General features: G+C 44.7%; 1 protein-coding gene across 1 annotated transcript in view; it reads right to left on the bottom strand.

Annotated features, from left to right (window-relative positions):
* DZIP1L (DAZ interacting zinc finger protein 1 like) overlaps positions 1 to 25,351 on the bottom strand; it is a 36,066-nt gene extending 10,715 nt beyond the window's left edge. Inside the window, exons 1-9 of the mRNA XM_052647067.1 lie at positions 24,776 to 25,351; positions 22,665 to 22,749; positions 19,204 to 19,325; positions 18,406 to 18,567; positions 15,099 to 15,227; positions 7,247 to 7,309; positions 5,754 to 5,894; positions 3,143 to 3,173; positions 1,738 to 1,791 (exon numbers count right to left, since the gene is read on the bottom strand). Of these exons, the coding sequence (XP_052503027.1) occupies positions 1,738 to 1,791; positions 3,143 to 3,173; positions 5,754 to 5,894; positions 7,247 to 7,309; positions 15,099 to 15,227; positions 18,406 to 18,567; positions 19,204 to 19,325; positions 22,665 to 22,749; positions 24,776 to 25,276 (1,288 nt within the window). The 5' untranslated portion in view covers positions 25,277 to 25,351. The remainder of the gene's footprint in view (positions 1 to 1,737; positions 1,792 to 3,142; positions 3,174 to 5,753; positions 5,895 to 7,246; positions 7,310 to 15,098; positions 15,228 to 18,405; positions 18,568 to 19,203; positions 19,326 to 22,664; positions 22,750 to 24,775) is intronic.
* Between the last annotated feature and the right edge of the window lie 643 nt (positions 25,352 to 25,994).

The raw sequence follows: 25,994 nt of genomic DNA, 5'->3' as shown, positions 1-25,994 counted from the left end.
CTCTGCTGAGTCTGCACCGGGCACGAGCCCCAGCTGGGCTGTATACTGAAATCACTGTTGGAGCTCTGGGTACTACTGCTGCCCAAAGCCCTGCCCCGCGTGTGGTGATCTAGGCAGCAGGCGGCTGGTCACTCCTCTAGAGAGGTGCAAGCTGCCCGGGAGATTCTTAGTGTGCGACCATTGCAGAGAGCTGTGGGACCCACAGAGGTCCTCAAACTTCAGCAAGCACCAGAGTGCCCGGGAGGGCAGGTGCAGACAGAAATGGCTAGGCCCTGCCCCAGAAGCTCTGATTCAGTCTGTGCGGCCTGGGACTGAGACTCTGAAAATCTGCATTTCTAGCCAAGTGCCAGGGGATGCTGCTTCTGCTGGTCTGACACGGGAAGAAGTAGAAAAGCAGGTGAAGAGGAACAGCAGAGTCTGACCAAGGTCTGGGTCCTCCCTGCAATGGGATGGGGTGTGGAGGAGGTGGGGAGCGGTCTCCTTCACTCAGTGACCGCCTCCTAGAACTCTGTGCCCCCGCTGGAGGATTTGCCTCATCCTCACTGTGGACCTTGTGTTACTCAGGGTTATCTGTAACTTATTTTTACTACTATATTCCAAGGTTAAGTGCACTGGGGTGGGATGGTAGCAGAGGACTGATTAAATTTTGGTTCATCTATCCAATGGAGTACTTTGAAGTCCTGAAAAAATAATGAAGCAGCTCTATATAAAGGGATAAGAAATGACCCCCAATACAGTTAAGAAACAACCATAGAAGAATATGTATACTGTGCTCCCGTTTGGAAAACGGAAAAGAATGCATACATGCACATGCTTGTGTTTGCACCACGTGTCTCTGGAAAGAAACGTGACAAACCATTAACAATGGAATCTCTGGGCGGAGACTGGATGGCCTGGCAGGAGGGAGACCTACTGTGCACCCTTCTGCTTTTTCTGCCAAAAGCACAGAAGACTGCCTCAAAAGTAAAGAAAAACATTACATTAAAAAACAACAAATACCCCATGATGAACTCTCTGGTGACACAAATAAAACCCTTTCCTCAGTGCACCTGTTGGGTCACTCTGGAACAGTCACATCACAGCCGGGCTGGGCGTGCAGGCCTGGTCAGCAGGTCGGCTGTGAGCTCTCTCTGATCTTTTCTGGGAGTTCCTTCTCCCTGACTCACCCAGGAGAGTCTATTTTTTTCACTTCTCCTTTGCATCCCCTGGAAACACTCGGTTGAGAGCTCTGCAAATCGGAGTCAGTCACTGAACAGAGTAAATAAAAGTGGCAGGCTCCCAGGGCTCCGCAGAGGGGACCGAGGAGGATTCCTGCACATCAGGTTGGCCAGTGTGATCTGCCTGCTGCATGCTTGCCACGCAGAAGAAAACTGCAAAGGTCACCTAAGCCCACACAGTGAGGCCGCATCCACTGCTCTGGCTCATACCAGGCAAGAGACGGTGGGGCGGGCACCAGGGACGGGCTACGCAGCAGGCGCCATCACGCCAAATCCTGACTCCACCACCTGCTGCTCTGTGGCTCTGGGCAAGCCACTGATCCTCTCCAAGCAAGGGAGAACCAGGAAGTTGCACATGTGTGCCTTCGTGTCACATGCCTGACAAGCACAGGGTGCTTAAGAAATATTTACTGCATATCCCTAGTTTCCTGCACCCAGATTCAGGCAGTCAGATCCAGTTAAGTAGAGACAAACTCAACAACGAAGAGGGCAGCCCCCAGGGAAGAAATCGGAGCCTCACCTTCCTCGGAAGAGTCCTCATCTGTGTCCACAGCCTTCGGGCCTTCACAGATCCCTGAGGACAGCAGCAGTAGTTAGTGTCTCCAGGGCCTTGGGCCCCACCCCCACCTCAGAGAAGAGCTAGGACAGCATGTGAGTGCAGGCCAGAAACAGCAAGGACCTGAGTCGGTCCTCTAGCAGACAGAGGCAGGATGAAGCAGTGGTCACAACCATGACCTGGGAGGCAGAAAGATCAGAATCCACATTCCAGCTCTGCCCCTCACGAGCTGCCCATGACAGAAGTCCCTGAACTTCACTAAGCCTCACGCGCCTCTTCTAGAAAGTGAGGACAGTCATACCCGCCCCACACTAAAGTGTGGGGACAAAGTGCTGAGACAATGGATCTGAAGTCTATGACACACAGCTCTCATTAATGGCCCACCCCAGCCCTGGGCTTCCCAGGTGGCTCAGTGGTAAAAAAAAAAAAAAAAAAAAAATGGCTTGCCAATACAGGAGACGCAAGAGATCCATGTTCGATCCCTTCCCTGTTGGGAAGGTCTCCTAGAGTAGGAAATGGCCTACCCACTCCAGTATTCTTGCCTGAAGAATTCCATGAACAGAGGAGCCTGGTGGGATCACAGAGTCAGACGTGACTGCGCAACTGAGCACACGCACACGCCCCAGCCCCAGCCCTCAGATCACAGCCATAGAACGGTGCCTCTCTGAACTGGTTGCAAGACTGCAAAAGAAACATCTAACCTCAAGGCAGAAGCTGGGGAAGAGGTGTGGGTTTGCCAGAAAAGGCAGAAGGGAAGCTACAGGCATAGGGCAGCAGAGGTGGGGTGGAGTCGGAAGGGCTCACAAGGGGCTAGCCAGGTCCTCCAAGCAGGCTGGTCCCCCATAGGTTACTGTCGCCCTCTAGACATCAGCACCTGCATCTGTCAGACACGCACACGAAGAAGCATGCACACAAGACGAGGAGGGCAGACTCTCTAGACAGGCATATTCACAGATTTGGGGTCAACTTGCTGCAAGATGGAAAAAGGTAAAGTTGGATGGACCTGAACCACAGTTGTGAATTAGAAAGAGCCTTTTAACGAGCCCTGCCACTCCATCTATCATCTCCCGCCCAGGATTCTCACCCCCCGCCCCACCTCATGAGACACTGTCCTACAGAGAAGAGCAGGCCAGGCAAGAAACCCTGCTTCCTGCACAGAATGCCTTCAGCATGAACCCGGGCTGGAGCCCTGTCTGTCCCAGAAACAAGCATCTTCTCACCCTCCCTTGTCCAGCCAGAGAGCCTGACGCCACAGGTCCCCGAGCAGCTGCCACCATCCTCATCCTATACATTGACTGGTATAGCATGACAGAGACAGGAGAGGGGACCAGAAGCAGGAGAGACAGGAGACAGGAGACAACAGACTTACCCTCCACCTTCCGGAGAGACATGGCCTGCATCTGCAAAGACATGGAACAAAGCAGGTTACAGGCAACAAGGGGCTCTGCTGTGAGCAGTCAGGCTGCCTAGCTCTGTGAAGAAGGGACAGCCAGTGTTTCCACACCATCCACTGGGAGACGGAGCTCAGAATACTCTGCCCCGGCCCCACAAGACACCTCCTGCTGTGCAGATGTGAGGGCATGGCGCCAAGACTGAACAGTGGCAATCAGGTTGGCACCAAGCTCCATTTGCCCATGGTGGGGAGGCAAGAAGGCCCCTCTATGCAAGGAACCCCCCATGCAAGCAGAGGGACATAAGCACACAAGTAACCTCAGCCAGGACAAAGGAGGCGCCCCTCCTGAGATGCGGGCCTCTGAGCTGGGTGCTCCCTGGGGGGAAGGGGGCATGATGTGAACAGCCACTGACTCTCTGCTCAGCCCCTTTTCCAGGAAGTGCCTCTGCTTCCTCAGTTTACATAGTCGCAGCCAGGACAGCCCCTTGTGACTATGTGACCCCCACACCACAGCCATAGCTGACTGTCCAGGTTTGGGCAGAGAATTCTGGATTGGTAACATGTCAACTCAAGAGCTCTGGGCAGCTAACTGGTTTGAGCTTTTATTTTGTTTGTTTCTTTTCCACATGGGGCAGACATGGAGTAGAAGCTGGCCTTCACAGGGAAAATCAAAACAGTTACAGAAAAAGGAACAGAGACATATCACAGAGCGATGACTTGACGACATTTCACGTCTTTGGATTCAGTTCATTCCTAGACTTGGGTTTGCCAGAAAAGGCAGAGGGGAAGCTACAGGCATAGGGCAGCAGAGGTGGGGTGGAGTGGGAAGCGCTCACAAGGGGCTAGCCAGGTCCTCCTTTTCTGGCAAACCCAAGTCTAGGAATGAACTGATCCAAAGATCCAGGTCTTTGGATTCAGTTCATTCCTAGACTAGCTGTTCCGCTGCCTTGAGCTTTCTGAGACACTTTGTCGAACCTTATGACAAATCTCCTTTTCTGCTTAGGCGTGAGTTGTTTTTCACTCCGTACTGATGAATGATTCATCCAATGTCCATTTCTATTCCTCCTTTGCTTATCTCTATCCTAGAAAGTATAAAGCTAATTATTTCTTTTCTAACCTCCCTCACAACTATAGGTTCCACAGTTTTGGCTAGTAAAACATAAGTAGAAGCCTTGAGAAGAGCCTTTCATCAACTTTTTCCATTGAATATGGTTGTGATGGTTGGGGCTATGGCAGCCACTTTGCAATCATCCGAGTCAAGCATAAGTCAGTATGCTAAAGTGAAAATGAAAGTGTTAGTCGCTCAGTCACTGACACTTTGCAACCCGATGGACTATAGCCCATGAGGCTCCTCTGTCCGTGGGATTCTCCAGGCAAGAATACTGGAGTGGGTTGCCATTCTCTTCTCCAGGGGAATCTTCCTGACCCACAGATCAAACTGAGGTGTCTCGCATAGCAGGCAGATTCTTTACCATCTGAGCCATCAGGGAATATGCTAAAGATGGCAATTAAAAAAATAATAATAATAGTCTAGAATACCAATGGCATAATGTTGCTGCTAAATCAAGTGTGACCTCTTTTGGTGTTACAATAAAAATAAACACCAGTTAACCTATTCTGTTATATTTAGCCAGTGGGTTCCTAACTGAAATGACTATAAATAAGAATTCTGGTAACAAAAGAAGGAAACCTCCGGGCAGCTACAGCTTTGAAGAGCTAAATGTGTTAGGGGAAGTAGTAAAAAGAAAAGCAGCAAGGAGGTGGGTTAGATATGTTGACAGCTGGAAGAGCAGAAGGGCACAAATAGCAAGAGGTATAGGAACAGTGGATTAGACAGTGACAGTGGGTGTTCCGCCCAGGAAAGCTATGGGGAGGGTGGTTCACGGCAAGGACCTGAGGCCACAGCAGGGCCCAGCTGGGGACAGATACACATCTCCACCGACCTGGGGCTCAGAAAGGGGAGCTGCACCTGGGCTGGGCAGAGAATGACCCACTATCAGATGAAGAGTCAGAGGGGCGAGTTTTAGAAGAAGGGTGCTTAGTAAGTGATGCCTTCTCGTCATACTAGCTTATCTAACAACCTCCTCAGAGGTTGTTAACTTATGAAAAAGGAATTAAGTTAAGAAATGGTGTCTGAGAACACAGTGAAAGGAGCACAGGCTTTGCATGCCACCTACCTGGCTAGGGTTGACTCTCACCCCTGCCATTTCTAACACGCACTGTGTAGACTCAAGTGAGGTGCTTAAGTTCTCCAGCCTGTCTCATCCTCTGTCAAAGGAAGCTGGGGAGAAGGCAATGTCCACCTTGAAAGGCAGCAGTGAGCTTTACATGGAGGAATAAGCAAAGTATCAACCAGGCGCTGGCATTCACATGGTCTCTGCTGGTACTGTGAACCCACCAACACAGCCCCTAAGGACAGCAGTCACGTCTTCCACACCCTCATCGCTTTCTGCCCCTCAAGTCTGAAGACTCTTCCCTCTCCTAACTAATGAGACTGAAGCCAACAAGTCCAAGAGACTCTAAGGAGATCCTCACAGGGAAGGGGTCTACAGCTCCAGGTCTTGGCTGGGAGGAGGGACACGCCTACCATCTCCTCCTGGGAGGCAATGAGCCTGGCTTGTTCCTGGAGCTGGGCGCGGAGGGCATGGATCTGGCGCTGGGTCTGGGCGGCTGCTTTCCTCTGATCCTGAGACAGGGTAGCCTGGAGCCTCTCGTTCTGCTCCCGCAGCTGGTGGCACAGGGTGGCTGGTCAGTCACATGTCCGCAGGGACCTCTGAGAGCTCAGTGCCTGCAGGACCTGTACCAGCAGGCAAACGCTGGCCCGAGCTTCACCTGAAGTAGGTGGAAGGTTTCCAGACCTGGGCGAGCAGCTTTCTAACAAGACTGACTTCCTTCCTATTTGAGGACGTGTTAAGTAGTACTTGAGGAGAATTGAGTGCAGGCCCCTCAGCTCAGGGCAAAGGCTCTCTGTCAGGTGTGTAACCCACAGGAGGACAGTCAGGTAAGTTGAGGTCATTCAAAAATCATCAAATGGGTGCTTTTAGGTGAAGACAAAAGATGAAGGAAATGTGGTTACAAGCTACCTCTGATGTAAGAGCAGAGAGAAAATGACACCACTTATTTCTGCATAAAGAACCTCTAGAAGAATACAAGAAAACAATAAAAGTGGTCACCGGTGGGGTGGATGTCGGGGATAGTTAGATGGAAATGGAGCAGAAGTGAGACTTTACTCCATGTACCTTAATATAGTTCTTCTGCTCTTAGGAATAAACTTGAATGCATTTCCCATTTTTGAATTTTTTCAAATAAGATAAACCTATCAGGGACTTCCTCAGTGGTCCAATGGTTGAGACACTCCAATCCCAATGCAGGGGCCAAGCGTTTGATCCCTGGTCAGGGAACTAAAATCCCACAAGCTGCATGGAACAACCGAAAAATAAATACATAAAGATTTTTTTAAAAAGATAAACTTGTCAGAGGGGAACCACTTGAATGGGGGGCCATCCATCATACACCAGACTCAGATCTAAGCACCTTTACCTTCTGAGCTTTCTGAAGCAGAACCTAGGGCTCTTCTTAACTGGCTTCATCCTCCACTTGCCTTCTCCTCAGGGACATTTTTATAGAAGCTGGTTTCTCTGTCCTGAGGACTACTGCTCTCTCCTTACTGGTCTCAGTGTCTGAACCCTTCTATTTGAGCTGCCCCTGAACTATCGCTGAGGTCCACAACCACCTGGATCTCTCCTGGCCTTCAAAGGAAGGCCCAAACACTGAATGACCAGGCAATTCTCTGAGTTTTATAGCACAGCCCTACTTAGAGAGCCTTAAGGGGTCACTGAAGAGGAATCCATGGAGAAAGGATGTGCTGGATTCAGAAGAGAAGGCCGAGAGGCCCCTGCTCCCAGCCAGGGAAGCAGCCCTCTGGGCCCTTTGTGTATTGATGGGGTCAGCAATGGGGAACCGTATCAGCAACAAAATATCTGCCAACCAGTTCAAGGCAGGGGGCAAAGGATGGGGAGGTGAAGGATAAGAGGAAGTCGTGGGAAACTAGGCTCCCCAAGACAGTCTGGTGAGACCTACCTCTCTCTTCTGAGCTGCGTGCTCTTCTTGCAGTGCCTTCATTTTCCTCCTCCATTCTGTTTTCTGAAAAAGATTAAATGCTTATCAAATGGGCCCCTCTAGATATTAAAATATAGTACAAAGCTAAAAGAATTAAAATGTACTGGCTCACAGAGCAGGCAGACAGAGCAGTGAAAAGACTAGAAAGCCCAAAGATATTCGGGGGGGTGGGGGGGCGGTGCAGGGGAGGTGGGGCAGGGGCGGGGGGTGCGGTGGGGGAAATGGAATCTACTCTGGGAAGAAGATGCATTATTGACAAATGGTGTTCAAACAAGTAGTTAACTACTTGAACTTGGATTGCAAAAAAATAGGAACTTGTATCTTTATTTCACATCTTAAATGAAAACAAATTCTAGGTGGTCAAAGATTTCATCTTAAAAAATGTAAGAGATGTCAGCAAGACGATGGACTAGTAGGTTCCAGTTCTCAAAATACCCACAGATGAGAATAACTTTATGAGAGCTCAGGAATCCAGCTAGAGGTCCTAGCACCTCGATGAAGCAAAAAAATCCAAGAGTGGATACACTGAAGAGGGGAAGAATAGTTTCACCTTACCGTGTTACCCCTCACCCAAGACAGCACAGCTCAGTGCTAAGAAAGAACCCCTCAGCCCACAGTCTCTCCCACAAGGAAAGTGAGTGCAAGCAAGCACCCGACTGCCCAGGGCTTAAAGGATGCTGCCCAGGAGCCCCACTTTTGTCTCACTCCACCAGAACTGAGGGAATCAACATAGCTGAACTGGTTTTCAGTGCTGGCACACAGATCTCAACGCCAGCTTCAGATCCTACTGGCTAGCTTGTGGACACCAGAAGGTGTGGAGGAAGAGAAGGAAAAGTGTAGACTATTTGTACGCAATCAAAGTTAAGTTGTTTCTAGCTTAAAATAGAGTGCTGTAATTATAAAATGTTTTATGACTGGAAAAGGTCAGTTTTCATTTCAATCCCAAAGAAAGGCAAGGCCAAAGAATGTTCAAATAACCATACAATTGCACTCATTTCATATGCCAGCAAGATTATGCTCGAAATCCTTCAAGCTAGGCTTCAGCAGTACAGAAACTGAGAAATTCCAGATGTATAAGCTGGATTTATAAAAGGCAGAGGAACCAGAGATCAATTGCCAATATACACTGGATCATAGAAAAAGCAAGGGAATTCCAAAAAAAAATCTACTTCTACTTGATTGACTGCTAAAAGCCTTTGAATGTATGGATCACAAGAAACTGTGGAATATTCTTAATGAGATGGGAATACAACACCACTTTACCTGCTTCCTGAGAAACCTGTATGCAGGTCAAGAAGCAACAGTTAGAATCAGACATGGAACAACAGACTGGTTCAAAACTGGGAAAGGAGTATGTCAAGACTGTATATTGTCACCCTGCTTATTTAACTTATATGCAGAGTACATCATGTGAAATGCCAGGCTGGATGAATCACAAGCTGGAATCAAGGTTGCTGGAACAAATATCAATAACTTCAGATATGCGAATGATACCACTTTAATGGCAGAAAACAAAAGAGGAACTAAAGAGCCTCTTGATGAAGGTGAAAGAGAAGAGTGAAAAAGCTGGCTTAAAACTCAACATTCAAAAACGGTATCTGGTTCTATCACTTCATGGCAAATAGATGGGGAAAAGTGGAAATAGTGACAGATTTCATTTTACTGGGCTCCAAAATCACTGTGAATGGACTGTAGCCACAAAATTAAAAGACGCTTACTCCTTGGAAGAATAGTGACAAACCCAGACAATGTATTAAAAAGCAGAGACATCACTTTGCCAACAAAGGTCCGTATAGTCCAAGCTACGGTTTTTTTCAGTAGTCACGTATGGATGTGAGAGCTGGACCATAAAGAAGGCTGAGCACCAAAGAACTGATGCTTTCAAACTCTGGTACTGGAGAAGACTCTTGAGAGTCCCCTGGATACCAATAAGATCGAACCAGTCAATCCTAAAGGAAATCAACTCCGAATATTCATTGGAAGGACTGATGCTGAAGCTAAAGCTCCAATACTTTGGCCACCTAACGTGAAGAGCTGACTCATTGAAAAAGACCCTGATGCCAAGAAAGACTGAGGCCAAGAGGAGAAGGGGGCTATAGAGGATGAGATGATTGGATGGCATCACTGACTCAATGGACATGAGTTTGAGCAAACTCAGGGAGATAGTGAAGGACAGGGAAACCTGACCTGCTGCAGTTCATGGGGTCACAAAGAGTTGGACATGACTTAGTGATTGAACAACAACAACAAATACTAATTATAAAGGAAAAATTGTAGCAAATAAACTACAGAGAAAGATAAAGGAATCAAAGTATACACACACACACACACACACAAAAAAAAAATCATCAACTCACAAAGAAAGACAGCAAGAGAGAAAGAAAGGGACAAAGTAACTGCAGGACAGTCTGAAAACAACAAAATGGCCAATAGCAAATCCTTTTTTATCAGTAATTACTTTGCATTTAAATGGACTAACTTCTCCAACCAAAAGATATAAAGTGGCTGAATGGATTTTAAAAACAAGATCCAACTATATGCTGCCTACAAAAGACCTAGCTTTAAGGGCACATATAGGCTAAAACTGAAGAGATGAGAGAAGACATTTCAGCAAATGGTAAACAAAAGAGAACAGTAGCTATATTTATATCAGACAAAATATACTTTAAGTCAAAAACTGTTATAAGAGACAAAGAAGGTCATTATATAATGATAAAGGGGTCAGTTAATCAGGAGGATATAAAATTATAAATATACAGTCAGTCCTCCATATCAATGGATTCCACATCTGTGTATTCCACATCCAGGATTCAATTAACTGTGGATTGAAAATATTTGGAAAAAAATTCCAGAAAGTTCCAAAAGCAAACTTGAATTTGCTTCATGCTAACAAATATGTACAGAGCATTTACGTTATAGTCACAATAAGTTACATAAAATTTACATTGTAATTAGGTTTTATAAGTAATTTATAAATTATGTAAAGAACTTAAAAATGATGTTTGTGAGTTATATAAGGGACTTGAGTATCTGAGAATTTTGGCATCCATAGAGGTTCCTGGAACCAGTCTCCTATGGATGGATACTGAGGGATGGCTATGTATTTACACAACATAGGAGCATCTAAACATATAAAGCAAATATTAACAGAAATGAAGGGAGACACAGACAGTAACACAGTAACAGTAGAAGATTTCAGTACTCCACTTTCAGCAATGGATATATCATCCAGACAAAATCAATAAGTAAACAGTGGACTTGAACAACACTATAGAACAAGTGGGCTGAACAGGCTTGTTCAGTCCATAAATAGAATATTCTATCCAACTAGCAGAATACACATTCTCCTCAAATGCCCAAAGCTATTCCCCAAGATAGATCATAAAACAAAGTTTTGCTAATTTAAACTTGAAATCGTATCAGGTTAATCTTTTCCAACCACAAAGTTATGAAACTAGAAGACAAATAAATGGAGATATTTCATGCTCATGGATGGAAGAATATTGTTAAAATACCCATACAATCCTAACATACCTATTCAATCCTAAAATTCACATGAAACCACAAAGCCAAAGCAATCTTGAACAAGAAGACAAAACTAGAAGCATCACTTCCTGATGTCAAATTATATTACAAAGCTATAGTATTTAACAGTATGGTAGTGGTAATAAAAACAGACACATAGACCAATGGAACAGAAGACGAAACCCAAAGTTAAACCCACGTATGTACGGTCAACAAATCTTTGACAATGGCACCCAGGATACAAAATAGAGAGAGGAGTCTCCTCAGTAAATGGTATTGGGAAAAATGGATATCGACATGCAAAAAAATGAAACTGGACCAATACCTTACACCATACCCAAAAATCAACTCAAAATGAATTAAAGACTTAAATGTAAGATCTGCAACTCTAAAACTCCTAGAATAAAAGAGGGACATTGATCTTATCAATGATATTTTTTGGATGTAATACCAAAGGCACAGGCAACAAAAACAAAAACAAACAAACAGGACTAAAGTTTCTACACAGTAAAGGAAACCATCAACAGATGAAAAGACGACTTAAAAATTGGGAGAAAATATTTGCAAACCATGTATCTCATAAGGAGTTCATCTCTAAAACATAAGGAACTCATACGACTTAATAGGAAAAAAAAAAAAAATAAACAACCTAATTGAAAAGTGGACAAAGAGACTAACTACACATTTCTCCAAAAAAGACCTTCAAAGTGTCAAGATATATATTTTTTAAAGTAGCAAAAAATAACAAATGGCAAAGATATGGAGAAAGGGAAATGTTTTACAGTGTTGGTGAAAATGTAAGTTGGCACAGTCATTGTAGAAAAACAGGATGGAGAGCTCCTCAAAAAAGTTAAAAACCAAGAGAGTTACTCATTTTCCCCAGTGAGTCTCCCCATGTATCCATGAGGTATACTTGTTAATAAACTTGTTTGGTTTTCTTAGAACTACCAAATAATCCAGTGATCCCACTTCTCAATATTGATTCAAAGGAACTGGAATCAGGATCTCAAAGAGAGGCCCACACTCCCATCTTCATTGCAGCATTACTCACAGTAGCAAAATACGGCTACATTTACCCCCAAACTCAATGAGTTACAGACATTACATATGCACAGCATTTTACATGTCAATCATACCTCAGTGAGGTAACCTAGATGAATGAATGAATGGATGAGCAAACTACAAAAAAAGAAAAGAGAGCATTTTTTTCTGGCCCCACTGCACAGCTTATAGGATCTTAGTTCCCCAACCAGGGATCAAACCTGGGCCCCTGGCAGTAGAAGTATGGAGTCTTAACCACTGGACCAGGAATATTTTCTTTTTAAATCTCAGAGTGGCTATAAACAAAAAAGATTGATAATTTGATCATTTTGACCACATAAACATTATTAATTTTGCATGGTCAAAAACCATGATCAACAAAGTTTAAGGACAACAGGAAACGGGGGGAAATGGCCACAGGAGCAACGAAGAGTTGGGTTAATTTCCATCCGTTACACAAACACACAAATTGGTAACGGAAGCAACAGAAAAAATGGGATATGAATGGAGTTCATAGAAAAAGAATGCTTTTTAAGTTTGAAATTTGTGAAACATCAAGCAGTTGGAAACATTAAGCTCTTTCTTAATGGTCTTGGAGAGAAGCAGCAGGACAATGTGATTTAACAACAGTGTAAATTGCCCTTCCTTGCTGTGGAATTATCAGTGAGACAGACCATATATAACTGGACTGATGCAAGTTTCAGCCAGTGGAAGCCAGGCCACCTCCTCCCAGCCAGCGAGAGCAAATGGTGCATAAGTCTTCCCCACTCCATCTCCAGTGGCCTCATGTTGGCAGAGGCAAATCAACCATACTGGGAATATTTTACCACAGAAAATGACAAATGCTGCAAATCAAAGCTTTTTTAGTTCCAGTCAACCAGTTGTTAAATATTTACCATCATACCATTCCAGACATCCTGGAATGTGAAGTCAAGTGGGCCTTAGGAAGCATCACCATGAACAAAGCTAGTGGAGGTGATGGAATTCCAGTTGAGCTATTTCAAATCCTGAAAGATGATGCTATGAAAGTGCTGCATTCAATATGCCAGCAAATTTGGAAAACTCAGCAGTGGCCACAGGACTGGAAAAGGTCAGTTTTCATTTCAATCCCAAAGAAAGGCAATGCCAAAGAATGCTCAAACTACCACACAATTGCACTCATCTCACATGCTAGTAAAGTGATGCTTAAAATTCTCCAAGCCAGGCTTCAGCAATACGTGAACCGTGAACTTCCAGATGTTCAAGCTGGTTTTAAAAAAGGCAGAGGAACCAGAGATCAAATTGCTAACATCTGATGGATCATGGAAAAAGCAGAGTTCCAGAAAAACATCTATTTCTGCTTTATTGACTATGCCAAAGCCTTTGACTGTGGGGATCACAACAAACTGGAAAATTCTGAAAGAGATGGGAATACCAGCCCACCTGACCTGCCTCTCGAGAAACCTGTATGCAAGTCAGGAAGCAACAGTTAGAACTGGACACAGGACATCAGACTTGTCCCAAATAGGAAAAGGAGTACATCAAGGCTGTATATTGTCACCTTGCTTATTTAACTTATATGCAGAGTACATCATGAGAAACGCTGGGCTAGAGGAAGCACAGGCTGGAATCAAGATTGCCAGGAGAAATATCAATAACCTCAGATATGCAGATAACACCACCCTTATGGCAGAAAGTGAAGAACTGAAGAGCCTCTTGATGAAGGTGAAAGAAGAGAGTGAAAAAGTTGGCTTAAAGCTCAACATTCAGAAAACTAAGATCATGGCATCCAGTCCCATCACTTCATGGGAAATAGATGGGGAAACAGTGCAAACAGTGGCTGACTTTATTTTTCTGGGCTCCAAAATCACTGCAGATGCTGATTGCAGCCATGAAATTAAAAGACACTTACTCCTTGGAAGGAAAGTTATGACCATCATATACAGCATATTAAAAAGAAGAGACATTACTTTGCCAACAAAGGTCCATCTAGGCTATGGTTTTTCCTGTGGTCATGTATGGATGTGAGAGTTGGACTACAAAGAAAGCTGAGCGCAGAAGAATTGATGCTTTTGAACTGTGGTGTTGGAGAAGACTCTTCAGAGTTCCTTGAACTGCAAGGAGATCCAACCAGTCCATCCTATAGGGAATCAGTCCTGTTCACTGGAAGGACTGATGTTGAAGCTGAAAGAAACTCCAATACTTTGGCCACCTGATGTGAAGAGCTGACTCATTTGATAAGACCCTGATGCTGGGAAGGATTGAAGGCAGGAAGAGAAGGGGACGACAGAGGATGAGATGGTTGGATGGCATCACCAACTCAATGGACATGGGTTTGGATGGACTCTGGGAGTTGGTGACGGACAGGGAGGCCTGGCGTGCTGCGGTTCATGGGGTCACAAAGAGTCGGACATGACTGAGTAACTGAACTGAACATTAGATACATGCCAAATATCTTCAAAGCCAAGAGACTGTCACACTTTCAAAGAATAGTTTTCAACTGGGTTGGACTCAAAGTGAGGGCAAGGTTCCAGTAAGATACACGGCTGAATGTATTTTCAAAAAACTCCCCGGCAAATCTGACACTGCACACTTGAATGTCACCAGCCACACCTGAGAACTCTAAGAACCCTACTCTATGCTTTCATTAATTGGCACAAGGTCTGAAATGATAGAACTGTGATGTCTTTAATCTCCCCAAATCACTTTGCCAACAAAGGTCCAAATAGTCAAAGCTGTGGTTTTTCCAATAGTCAATGTATGGAAGTGAGAGTTGTATCATAAAGAAGGCTGAGCACTGAAGAATTGATGCTTTTGAACTGTGGTGCTGGAGAAGACTCTTGAGAGTCCCTTGGACTGCAAGGAGATCCAACCAGTCCATCTTAAAGGAAATCAGTCCTGGGTGTTCACTGGAAGGACTGATATTGAAGGTGAAACTCCAATACTTTGGCCACCTGATGCGAAGAGCTGACTCATTGGAAAAGACCCTGATGCTGGGAAAGACTGAGGGCAGGAGAAGGGGGCAACAAAGGATGAGATGGTTGGATGGTATCACCAACTCAATAGACATGAGTTTGAGCAAACTCTGGGAGATGAAGGACAGGGAAGCCTGGCATGCTGCAGTCCATGGGGTCGCAAAGAGTCAGACAGGACTAAGGGACTAAACAACAGCAACCACCCTAAAACCAGAGTGAAAACAAGAAACTCTGTTGCGAGACAGCACATTTCTCGCCTGGTTCAGGAAGAAAGACATGGGACCTTGGCTCACCTGAATTTCCATCTTCTCCTTCAGAGCCCAGAGCTCCTGAGCCTGCCTGAGTCTCTCCTCAGGCTCCTCATCCCGCAGGGACCCCAGGTTGGACTTCATCATATTGTGGGACTGCAGTGCCTGCAGCTTCTGAAAAGGCCAAAGTGTAGTTTCATTCAGATGAAGATCTAATTGTGACATTGTCTTTTATACCCTGAGCGGTGTCAGAAGGGCATACTTACCCCAACCACAAGGCCCCAACTTGAACTTACTGGGTATCTGCATGCCTGCAAATATTCCCAAAAGTCCATACTCCCCTTCACTAGGTTCTCCTGAAAGCTCAGCTCTTGCACAGGAGAAGAAAATCCCATGGAAGGACACAATTCAAGAGTGTCATTTCCATTGCACTGAAATTCTGCTATACTTCAAGCCCAAAACTTCTGACAGCTTTCCCATTTCCTCCTCAGTCTCAAATAGGCTAAAGAGAATCAGACTCTCAGAGCCATGAGGAGGGTCTCTGGCATTCCAGACCACTCCCTGAGGACTCCTGCCCCTCTCCCAACAAAGAAAAAAATCTTGGCTGTCACCAAGAAGGCCTGGCTTTTCACAGCTTGGAGTCATGTCACCAATGCCTAGTGAGTGCTTCCTGAGCTAACAGTTCCTGAGCTAATGTGAAGGAAAAGGTAAGGAAAAGTGGATCAAAGAGAAGATACCTTTACACCTCCTCCCCATAGTTATATTTTTAAATATATCACTACTGTAGTGACAAAAGCAATTACCTACTTCTCTATTACTATATATACCTCATAGACCCTATTACAGCCTTAGAGAACTGTTAAGCCCCTGAGTTTAACTTCACATTCTTATTATCTTTAACTCTTTGGCTAAAGCAATATTGGGTCCAAATGTTAACCATTTCTCATACAAAATATAGTAGTCCATTCTCAGTTATGTCTGACTCTTTTGAGACCCCGTGGACTGTAGCCCACTAGGCTCCTCTGTTCATGGGATTTCCCAGGCAAGAATACTGGAGTGGTTTGCCATTTCCAGATCCAGGGGATCTTCTTCAACCAGGGATCAAACCTATGTCTCCTGTGTCTCCTGCATCACCAGGTGGATTCTTTACCACTGGCACCACCTGAGAAAACCATTTCTAAACCCCTTGAATATTTTTGTAGCGTCAAATGCTGTATCAGATGTATGCACAACTGCAGCCTCCAATGTGTCACTTCCGTCTTCACGCTGCTGCTTATGACACACCAGAGAGCGGCTTTCTCGGTGTTACCAAGAAAACCACGCTGGTGCCTTCCTTTCAACTGGGGCCTCCTTTGGCAACTGGACTTAAAGTAAAGTCGCTCAGTCGTGCCTGACTCTTTGCGACCCCATGGACTCTAGTCCACCAGGCTCCTCTGTCCATGGGATTTTCCAGGCAATAGTACTGGAGTGGATTGCCATTTCCTTCTCCAGGGGATCTTCTCAACCCAGGGATCAAACCCAGGTCTCCCACATTGTAGACAGATGCTTAACCGTCTGAGCCACCAATTACTCTAACCGGACTTAACCTACATCTAATCTAAAGTTCTCTCTTTAGTGAGATGATTTAGCTGAAAACATTCTGAAAATACTTCTCCTCAAACCTTTTCCCTGATACAGCTCCCCCAGTGACTCAGCGGTAAAGAATCTGCCTGCTATGCAGGAGACTCGGGAGAAGCGCTTGGTCTCTGGGTCAGGAAGATCCCTTTGAGAAGGAAATGGCAACCCACTCCAGTATTCTTGCCTGGGAAATTCCATGACAGAGGAGCCTGGCAGGCTACAGTGCATGGGATCCCAGAGTCAGCCATGACTGAGTGACTAAAACACAACATTCTGAAACTATTTTTCAAAATGTTTCCCTTACACAGGTTTATATGGGAAGATACAGTCCAGGGATAATTTTGATAAGTTTTTTGTGAATAAATTTGATAATATATCCAGTAGAGGAACAGAGCTTTGAAGTTTAAGGAGCTGGGTTCAAATCCCAGCTCTACCTCTTAAAACAGCTGTTTGACTTTGGGCAAATGTGGCCTCAATGTCTTTGCTTGAAAAGGGGGAATGATAATAGCTTTTTTTTTTTAAGGCATTTTATTTTTTACCTTTTGTACTCACTGTGCAGCATGTGAGATACCCAATCAGGGATCAAACATGCACCCTGTACAGTGGAAGCCTTAACCACTGGACCACCAGGGAATTCCTTTAAAAAATAAATTAGGGAGGATTTCCCTGGTCGTACAGTGGATAAGACTCCACTGCCAGTGAAGGGGACACGAGTTCAGTCCCTGGTCCAGGAAGATTCCACATGTCGAGGAGCAACTAAGCCCCTGCATCACAACCACTGAGCCTGTGTGCCCAAGATTCTGAAGCTCGCATGCCCTAGAGCACGTGCTCCACAACAACAGAAACCTCCACGATGACAAGCCTGCGCACTGCAACGACGAGTAGGCCCTGCTCGCCGCAACTAGAGAAAGCCCACACGCAGCAATGAAGACTCAGCACGGCCAAAAATAAATAAAATTTTTAAAGGCAACCTTAGGGACTTCCCTGGTAGTTCAGTGGTTAAGAATCCACCTTGCAATGCAGGGGACACAGATTCAATCCCTGGCTGGGGAACTAAGATCTCCTAGGCTACACAGCAACGAGGCCTGCATGCTGCAACTAGAGAATCTGTACCACAATAAAAGATCTCTCGGTGCTGCAACTAAGATCTGATACAGCCAAATAAATAAATCTTTTTTAAAAAAAGAAATTAACAAACTAACAACATGCCTACCTTTAGAATATTAGTTGTTTGGTTGTTATGAGAATTAAAAGCTAGTGTATATAAAGAACTTTGTACAGGGGTTAGAAATGTTTCAATAAATATTAGTTACTATGTGACTCCACAGGCCCCAACAGAGTGCCTACTTGTAACCACCACTCAGCAAATACTTGTTAGAAGAAAAATGTATCCATTTACATTTTGCCTCATTTCTTGTCCAGTGAAGCCCTTTGCAAAAATAAGCATAACATCTCTGGAGCTCTTACTATAATATATGCCAGATAATGTTAGGTATTGTTGATGTGCTAATTTAACCCTTTCAGAAACCTATCTTACAGAAAGGAAACTGAAGCAAAGGAAGATTAAGTAACACGCCCAAGATCACACAGCCAGTATGTGATGGAGCATGGGTTCAATACCAGCCACTGCCCTCTTGTGTCTGGACTCATAGAACTAGTACAAAGAAATAAATTTTGTGAACAAACAAGCAGATTTTCAGCTAAAGAACTCTGAGAAGTCTTTTAGGTTGGGTACCTCCTCTAAGGTAGAGTTCTGGTTGGCAACACTTTTAAATTCATCCCAAAATAATTTTTTGAGCTTGTCTATTTCCCCATATAGCTTCGCCCGCTCTTTTTCTTTCCATTCATCAAATTCTTTCTTAGCTTCTGCTTCCCTTTGGCGAATGATCTCTGCTTCCTACAAAGAAAAGCAAGAACAAGAGAATCATTAATTCCACACTATGACAAATATTTACCAAGAAACTGCCAGGGCCCCTTTTCCATGTAAGTCACTATGGAGACCCAAAGAACATTTATCCCCCAGTCCCCTGTGTTTGGACTGGGAATGGAATTAGTCTTATCTGAACTGTAAAGGATGGAGATCACGTCTCTTTTCTCTTTATATTCTTCATGATGCCTGGCAAGGAGTGATGAATGAATAAATGACGGAAGGCGTGACGCAAGTGTATGTATTTTCATTCTACAAATATTTACTGAATGCCTCCTCTGAGCTGCCGTCTGGAGTTTACCCAGTCTTTCTCCTCCAAAGCTAACAGTATGTTGTAGGAAGTTAAAATTCAGGTTCAAATGCCCACAGAGGGTGCAAACACAGGAAGCTGCAGCTCTCTTTCGGCCACACAGTTCTAGCCAAATAACTGAATTTTCCTTCCCAGACTACCTAAAATCACTTGGCACATCCGGGAAGACACCATCCTAGCCCTGACTCTCAGCTCTGGGAAACAGCCAGAATGTCGACTCTGTGGGATCTGAGCACATTACGGGTCTCCTGGCCAGTCCATCACCAAATCCCCTGCCATTTCTCCTCCACGCCCACCTGGAGCTGCCGCTGCCTCTCCGCCTCCCTCTGGGCTTCCAGCTCCCCTTGGGTCCACTTCAGTTTGGCCCGTAGCTCTTCTAACACCTCTTCCACTGGCTGCTCCTGCTTCCTCTGCTTTCCTGTGGGAACCACGCAAAGTGAGAGTGACCAGCATAAGTCAGAGTCGGTGGTGTGTACAGTTCCTTGTGTGCAGTAGCACCTCAATCTGAGACCAGCTTTACACTGTACACTGTACACTGACTCTGGGCAAATTATGTAACCTCCCTGATCCTCTGTTTCTCCAAAGTGGAAAATGAAAGCAATAACAGCACCTAACCCAGAGGGTCAGGAGGAGAAGGACAGAGGATAAGATGGTTGGATGGCATCACCAACTCAATGGATATGAGTCTGAGCAAGCTCTGGGAGTTGGTGATGGACAGGGAAGCCTGGCGTGCTTCAGTCCGTGGGGTTGCAAAGAATCGGACATGACTGAGCAACTGAACTGAACTGAACTGAACCCAGAGGGTCATTGTGAGGATGAAACGTGATAATGCAAAGTGCCCAGCATAGCACCTGGCAGGACAGCCCAATACACTGTCATTTAAAATAACTATTTTTTAAATATGTATTTATTTTTGTTTATTTATTTGGCTGTACCAGATCTTTGGTTGCAGTATGTAGGATCTAGTTCCCTGACCAGGAATCGAATCTGGGCCCCTTCTATTGGGAGCTCGGAGTCTTAACCGCTGGACCACCAGGGAAGTCCCTAAAATAACTACTTTGACAGTACTTACGAATGGGGAACATGAATGTAAAACCGGTAGAGTAACAGAATCAGGATATGTACACACTGATTATTAATACAAAGAGGGGGATTTAAAGCAATGATAAGAATTGTAGTTTTTAAGTTCATTCTTTTCAGTAATGTAGTACAGTTCAAATGTGTAGTTTTAAATTTCAAATTAAAAAAAGGCACTGTGCACTATGAAGAAAACTTGAATTATAGAAGAATATTCTAACTAAACCGCATACTGGTAAACTACGAGTTAAAGGTTAATGAGAAAGACACCAATTGTACTGCAACATTTGTTACTTTTCAAAGTACATTTAGGGATTATTAGATGGTACTTTTATTAAAACTTCAAGCTTTTTTTTTTTTAAGATATATGGCTTTTCTCAAATGGGGCTTTTTAGAAACAAGCAACTTTTAGATGCAGTGAAAATTAATTTGGATTAATAAAGTGATTTGAGGGACTTCCCTGGAAATCCAGTGGTTAAGATTCAGGGCTTTCACTGCCAGGGGCACAGGTTCAAACCCTGGTCAGGGAACTAAGATTAGGCATGTCATGTGGCACCGCAAAAAATATAAAATAACAAAATAAAAATAAAGTGATTTGAGGTGAGTCTGGGATGGGAGAACTGCAGTAGCTGAGAAGTCAGCTGCCTGATATAAATTACTGAATACTAATGTAGCCAAAGTTGTCTTAATTGTTGTTGTTTTAGTTGCTAAGTCACGTCCAACTCTTTTGGGACCCCACGGACTGTAGCCTGCCAGGCTCCTCTGTCCATGGGATTTCCTTAAGAACGTATTTTTCCTCTCCATATTTTCCCAGCACTGTTCATTAAGGAAGTAATAAGGAACATGCACAAGGATTTATGCACAAGAATGTTGCCACCATGTGATTTATAATTGGGGAATGTTTTAGTTATCCAAATAAATTAAGAAATAATTCAGTTGTGAAGTAAATTATGATCAGCACATGATGAAATACTATTCAGCCATTAGAAACCATGTTTTCAAAGATGATTTAATGATTTAATGATTAATTGAAAATAAGCAGTATCAAAACTGCATCTTATATGATAATATTCATACACAAAAAATAATGACCACAGACACACCAACGTATTAGCTGCAGATGATATCGTCCATGGTTTTTATTTTCTCTTTTCTACCTTTCTGCACTTCAATTTTCTACATCAAAGGCATGTATTTTCTAATTTCTTACTGTGGTAAATATACCTAACATAAAATTTACCATCTTAGCCATTTTTAAATGTACAGTTCGGTAGGATTAAATACATTCATAATGTTGTTCAATCATTACCACCACCCATCTTCAGGACATTCTTCATCTTGTAAAACAGAATCTCTGTCCTTACTAAACACTAACTTGCCATCCCCTCTTCCTCCAGCCCTTAGCAACCTCCATTCTACTTTCTGTTTCTATGCATTTGGCTATTCTATGTACCTCATATAAGTGAAATCATATGGTATTTGCCCTTTTTTAACTGACAGTTCACTTAGCAAAATAACCTATTGTAGCAAATTGCAGAATGACCATTCTTTTTACGGCTGAAAAACATTTCTTTGTATTTCTCTCTCTCTCTCTCTCTCTCTCTCTATATATATATATATATATATATATATATATATATATATATATATATACACACATACATATACCACATTTTGCTTATTCATTCATCTGTCAGTGGACATTTGAGTTGCTTCTCCACCTTTAGTTACTGTGAATAATGCTCCTATGAAAATGAGTATACAACTATCTCTTCAAAAACATATATCGTTTCCAGAAAAAAGTGTTTAATAAATAGAAAATCTGTTTTTCTTTAGTTGCCTCCAATGTAGAACCAAGAAGAATCAGATATATAATAAATGCATAGTAACTAGGTGACAAGTGCTATTTTAAAACTCTGTTCTTTCAAAAGGAAATTAAAATAAAGGGAAAAATGTTTTATTCAATGAGATTTTATATTTAATTTATATTACATTTTATCATAACATATTTGCATTAACAGCTATTTCTTATTGAACCTCAAAAAATCTCTTAAAGGGGAAAACATATAGCCTTGCTACTTGTTTTAGAACTTGAAACAGTAAAATTACAGTGATTAAATCATAATGAATTCATGTACATTAAAAAGTCAAAGAACTGGTCTGACTGCTCCTTAGGCCCAGTTAGGCTTATTCATAGTCAGCACCAGATTCACAGAAGGCTGGGCGGTAAGGGCCCATCCAAGTCACTGTGTCTAACTGCCCCATTCACAGTCAAGGACACTTGAGACTCAGAGGGAAACCACCCTAACCACGGTCACATAACAAAAGGGGACGAAGTGAAGACTAGAACCTACCTGTCTGACACCCAGCCCTTTTCCTCTAAACATGGGGTCAGAGGTGTTCCTAAGCACCTATGGGATCCCTCCACGTGGATGGTGGGATCACTGGCTCCTCGACTGGATGATGAGGTTCTGAGCTTTGTACACGTCCTCCACCTGCTGAGCTGGCTGGGAGTCAGACAGGCAGCGTCCAGTCTTTTCCTGTCCCTTATATCATGTGACCACGGTCAGTGTTTCCTCTCTGAGTCTCAGTGTTCTTGACTGTGCATGGGACAGACTGAGTGACTCTGAAGGGCCCTTACCTCCCAGCCTTCTAGAGACGCCCAGGCCCTTCCACTCACCGCCTTCCACCACGCCTGCGTGCCTGCGCTGGATGTGGCCCCGGAGAAAGGTGGCGTTCATGAAGGTCTTGTCACACAGGTGGCACTACACAGAAGAAAGCAGCGGAAAGTATAGGATCAGCTCACCTGAGTCATCCTGGGATGATTCTCCCTCCATCAACATTCCCATTCCTTGGGAACCCTGGGCTGCTTCACAAATGAAGAGCTTGATTTACAAAGTAAGGAAGCGATGTGAATCATATATATATACATATATAAAACATATATATATATATATGTTGCTGTTGTTTAGTTGCTAACTCATGCCCAACTCTTTTGCAACCCTATGAGCTGTTGCCCCCCAGGTTCCTCTGTCCATGGGATTTTCCAGACAAGAATATAGTAGTGGGCTGCCACTTCCTTCTCCAGGAAATCTTCCCAACCCAGGGGTCGAACCTGCATCTCCTGCATTGCTGGCGGATACTTTACCACTGAGCCATTATATACACATATATATTTTTTATACAGCCCCTTCAAAATATTTATTTTCTGAGCTTTACAACACTACCAGCAGTAGGGAGCTATGAACAAAAACTAGGCATTTGATGATACTAAGGAATTTTTGTGGGTTTTTCAGGGCATGATGATGGTATTATGCTTATGTTTAAAAGTAGGAGTCCTTGCTTTTCAGTGATACAAAGTGAAATATTTACAGATAAAGTCATATGACTGATACACTTCAAAATAATCCAGGGGTAGGGGGGAAGTGTGTATGGGAACGTATGCAACAACATTGGGCCCAATGTTGAAAACTATTGGGCTAGGTAGTATGCAAATGAAGGTTCGTTATATTATTCTCTCTACTTTTGTATACATTTGATATTTTCCATAATTTTCCCCTCCTCCCCCCCTTCCCTGCTTCCCCTTTCCCACCCCAAGCAGCACATTCACAAACCAGGCACCAAACACGGCCCTCTGCCATGCCAGCTCTGAATCTGGGAAAATGAAATACTGGCATTGCAGCGGCCCAACTTGCTACCACACAGACAGACTCTTTCTAAGAATGGAATCCACACTGTCAAAGAATTGCCAAAAGCTGCAGAGAGAGAAACTAGATTCTGGTGCCATTATCTGAGTCCACCATAATCCTGGATTTTTCAGTTCAATTAACCAATAAATTCCTTATTGGCCTAAGCCAGGTTAAACTGCTGTTTTGTAATTTACTACTGGAAAAGGTCTGGCCCTTTTATCATAATTAACATTGCATTAATTGCATCCATTACCATTCTAGTCACTAACATCATATCTTAGTGATTCCTTCTGTCCAGTTGACCTTACACTATGAATTTCTGAGAAACCTGAACCAGCATAATTGGTGCCTTCATCCTCAGAGCCTGCCAGAGGATCTAGCCACCAACAGTTCATTAAAGGGCAACTGATCCCAATCTACACTTTTCATGGAAAGAGACGCAAATGCTCAAATGCTACTTTGGGTGATGAGCTGTCACTTGGTTGACTAATGGAGTCACTTTTCCAGAACGGGTTTGTCTTCACCAGTTCCTTGTCACACACTGATTTCACACATACCCTCACACATCTCTTATACATGTTTATCACATCACACCTCTACACACACACAAAGCCTTCACACATACACACTTAGGCTCTACACACACACACACCCTTCATACATCCACACATGCAACAAAAGTATGTCTTTACATGCGCATTTTACACAAGCGTGTTATATACCACACACTCTACACACACACATGCACACACCATTCACAAACATAACCCTCCAAGCAATCATACACACACCTTAGGCATGTTTACCCACCATCTGTTAACTCACACACACCCTGCATATGTTCACACATGCACAATGAGACATAACGCATAAGACATCTATACTCTGAACTCATACACACCTGCCACACAACTCCACACGCATTGTAGACCTAACCAGACTGCAGAGGGCTCTCTGGTGATGAATGGCATCTCTAAAACCTGGTCCCAGCCCCAGTGAGAATGGCCACAGCTGCCTCGGGGCCCAGGCGGCAGTGCCACAGAGGTGGCCACTGGCTGGGTGCACAGCCCTCCCAGGGTCCCCGCCCCACAGCAGTGCTCACGGTGTGGTAGCTGTGGGTGCCCGTCTGCAGGAGCAGCTGCTGCAGGGCACTGATCATCTTGCGCCGCCGCCGGCTCTCCTCCCGCACGCCCTTGAGCTCGTCGGCCTGTCGGCCCAGCTCCTGCTGGCCACGCTCCTGCTGGCCCAGGCTGGCCTGCAGCCGCGCCTCCAGCTGGGCCACGCTGGTGCTCAGGCAGTCCTGGCAGTGCAGCAGGTACTCGATGCTGAGCTGCGCCAGCCGCAGCACCTTGAGCAGCGCTGGGTCCACGGGCTGCCCACAGCGGCCGCACACCTCCCGGTCCAGGTTGCAGAAAGTGACACCAGCGATGTTCTCCTGCAGGGTAGCCACGTCCAGCTCCCGTGCCACGCGGTCCACATCCAGGGCATTGATGCGCCTCCAGTCCACACTCTCACGGCGAGGCTGGAACTTGAAGGTGGGGAGAGTGTAGGCCCCAAAGAGGGGGCTACTGAGGCCCTGGGCAGTGAGGGTAGGAGACTGCATGGGTGGGGGAAGCCCTGGGCTGGCCACTGGGGAAGGGTGCCACCAAGGCCACGGCCACAGGCACAGGAGCTGAGAGAGGGCCTGGAAAATGAGAAGAGAATTGAAGTTAGGCCTGCTGCACATGGCTGCGTGTACCATACTGGACAGCAGGAGCCTTAGTGTGCAGTGTGCGCTGACATGGCCAAAGCAAGGGTGTGGGCTTTATAACATACAAATGTGGGTTCAGATCCTCAGCCTTGAGCAAGATCCTTTGTATTATTAAGCCTCCATGTGTATTGGGAATCATGGTGCCTCCTCTGCAGGCCTGTGGTTAGGAATGAGGCAGGAAAAACACCCAGCCCAGTGCCTGACACATAGCAGGTCCTCAGTGTACCACCCACCCACCCCCCCACCATGCCCAAGTGCACTGCAAGAGAGCCTGCCAGAGGGCTGGGTCAGGAAGGAGCTGTCAAATGTATATGGAAGTCTTTCTGCAACCCTATACTGATCTCAGGATAAAGTCCAGTAACTTTGCCTTGGGAGGCAGAGCCACTTAACAGTGGACATTAAATGGTTCTCCTTCGGTAACTGCAAAATTTAACGGACAGGATGGGCTAGTTTCCAGTTTCCCCAGCTGTAAGGTGGACCCCATGTTTTCTTTAGTGGGATGTGAGTGAAATGATGCCCAGCTCTGCCACGGGGTGGCGCTCAAGACAGCAGCTGGGCCTCTGCACAGAGA

Source organism: Budorcas taxicolor, chromosome 1 (assembly GCF_023091745.1).
Source record: "Budorcas taxicolor isolate Tak-1 chromosome 1, Takin1.1, whole genome shotgun sequence".
Taxonomy (NCBI): domain Eukaryota; kingdom Metazoa; phylum Chordata; class Mammalia; order Artiodactyla; family Bovidae; genus Budorcas; species Budorcas taxicolor.
This window is presented reverse-complemented; position numbering and strand designations above follow the sequence as displayed.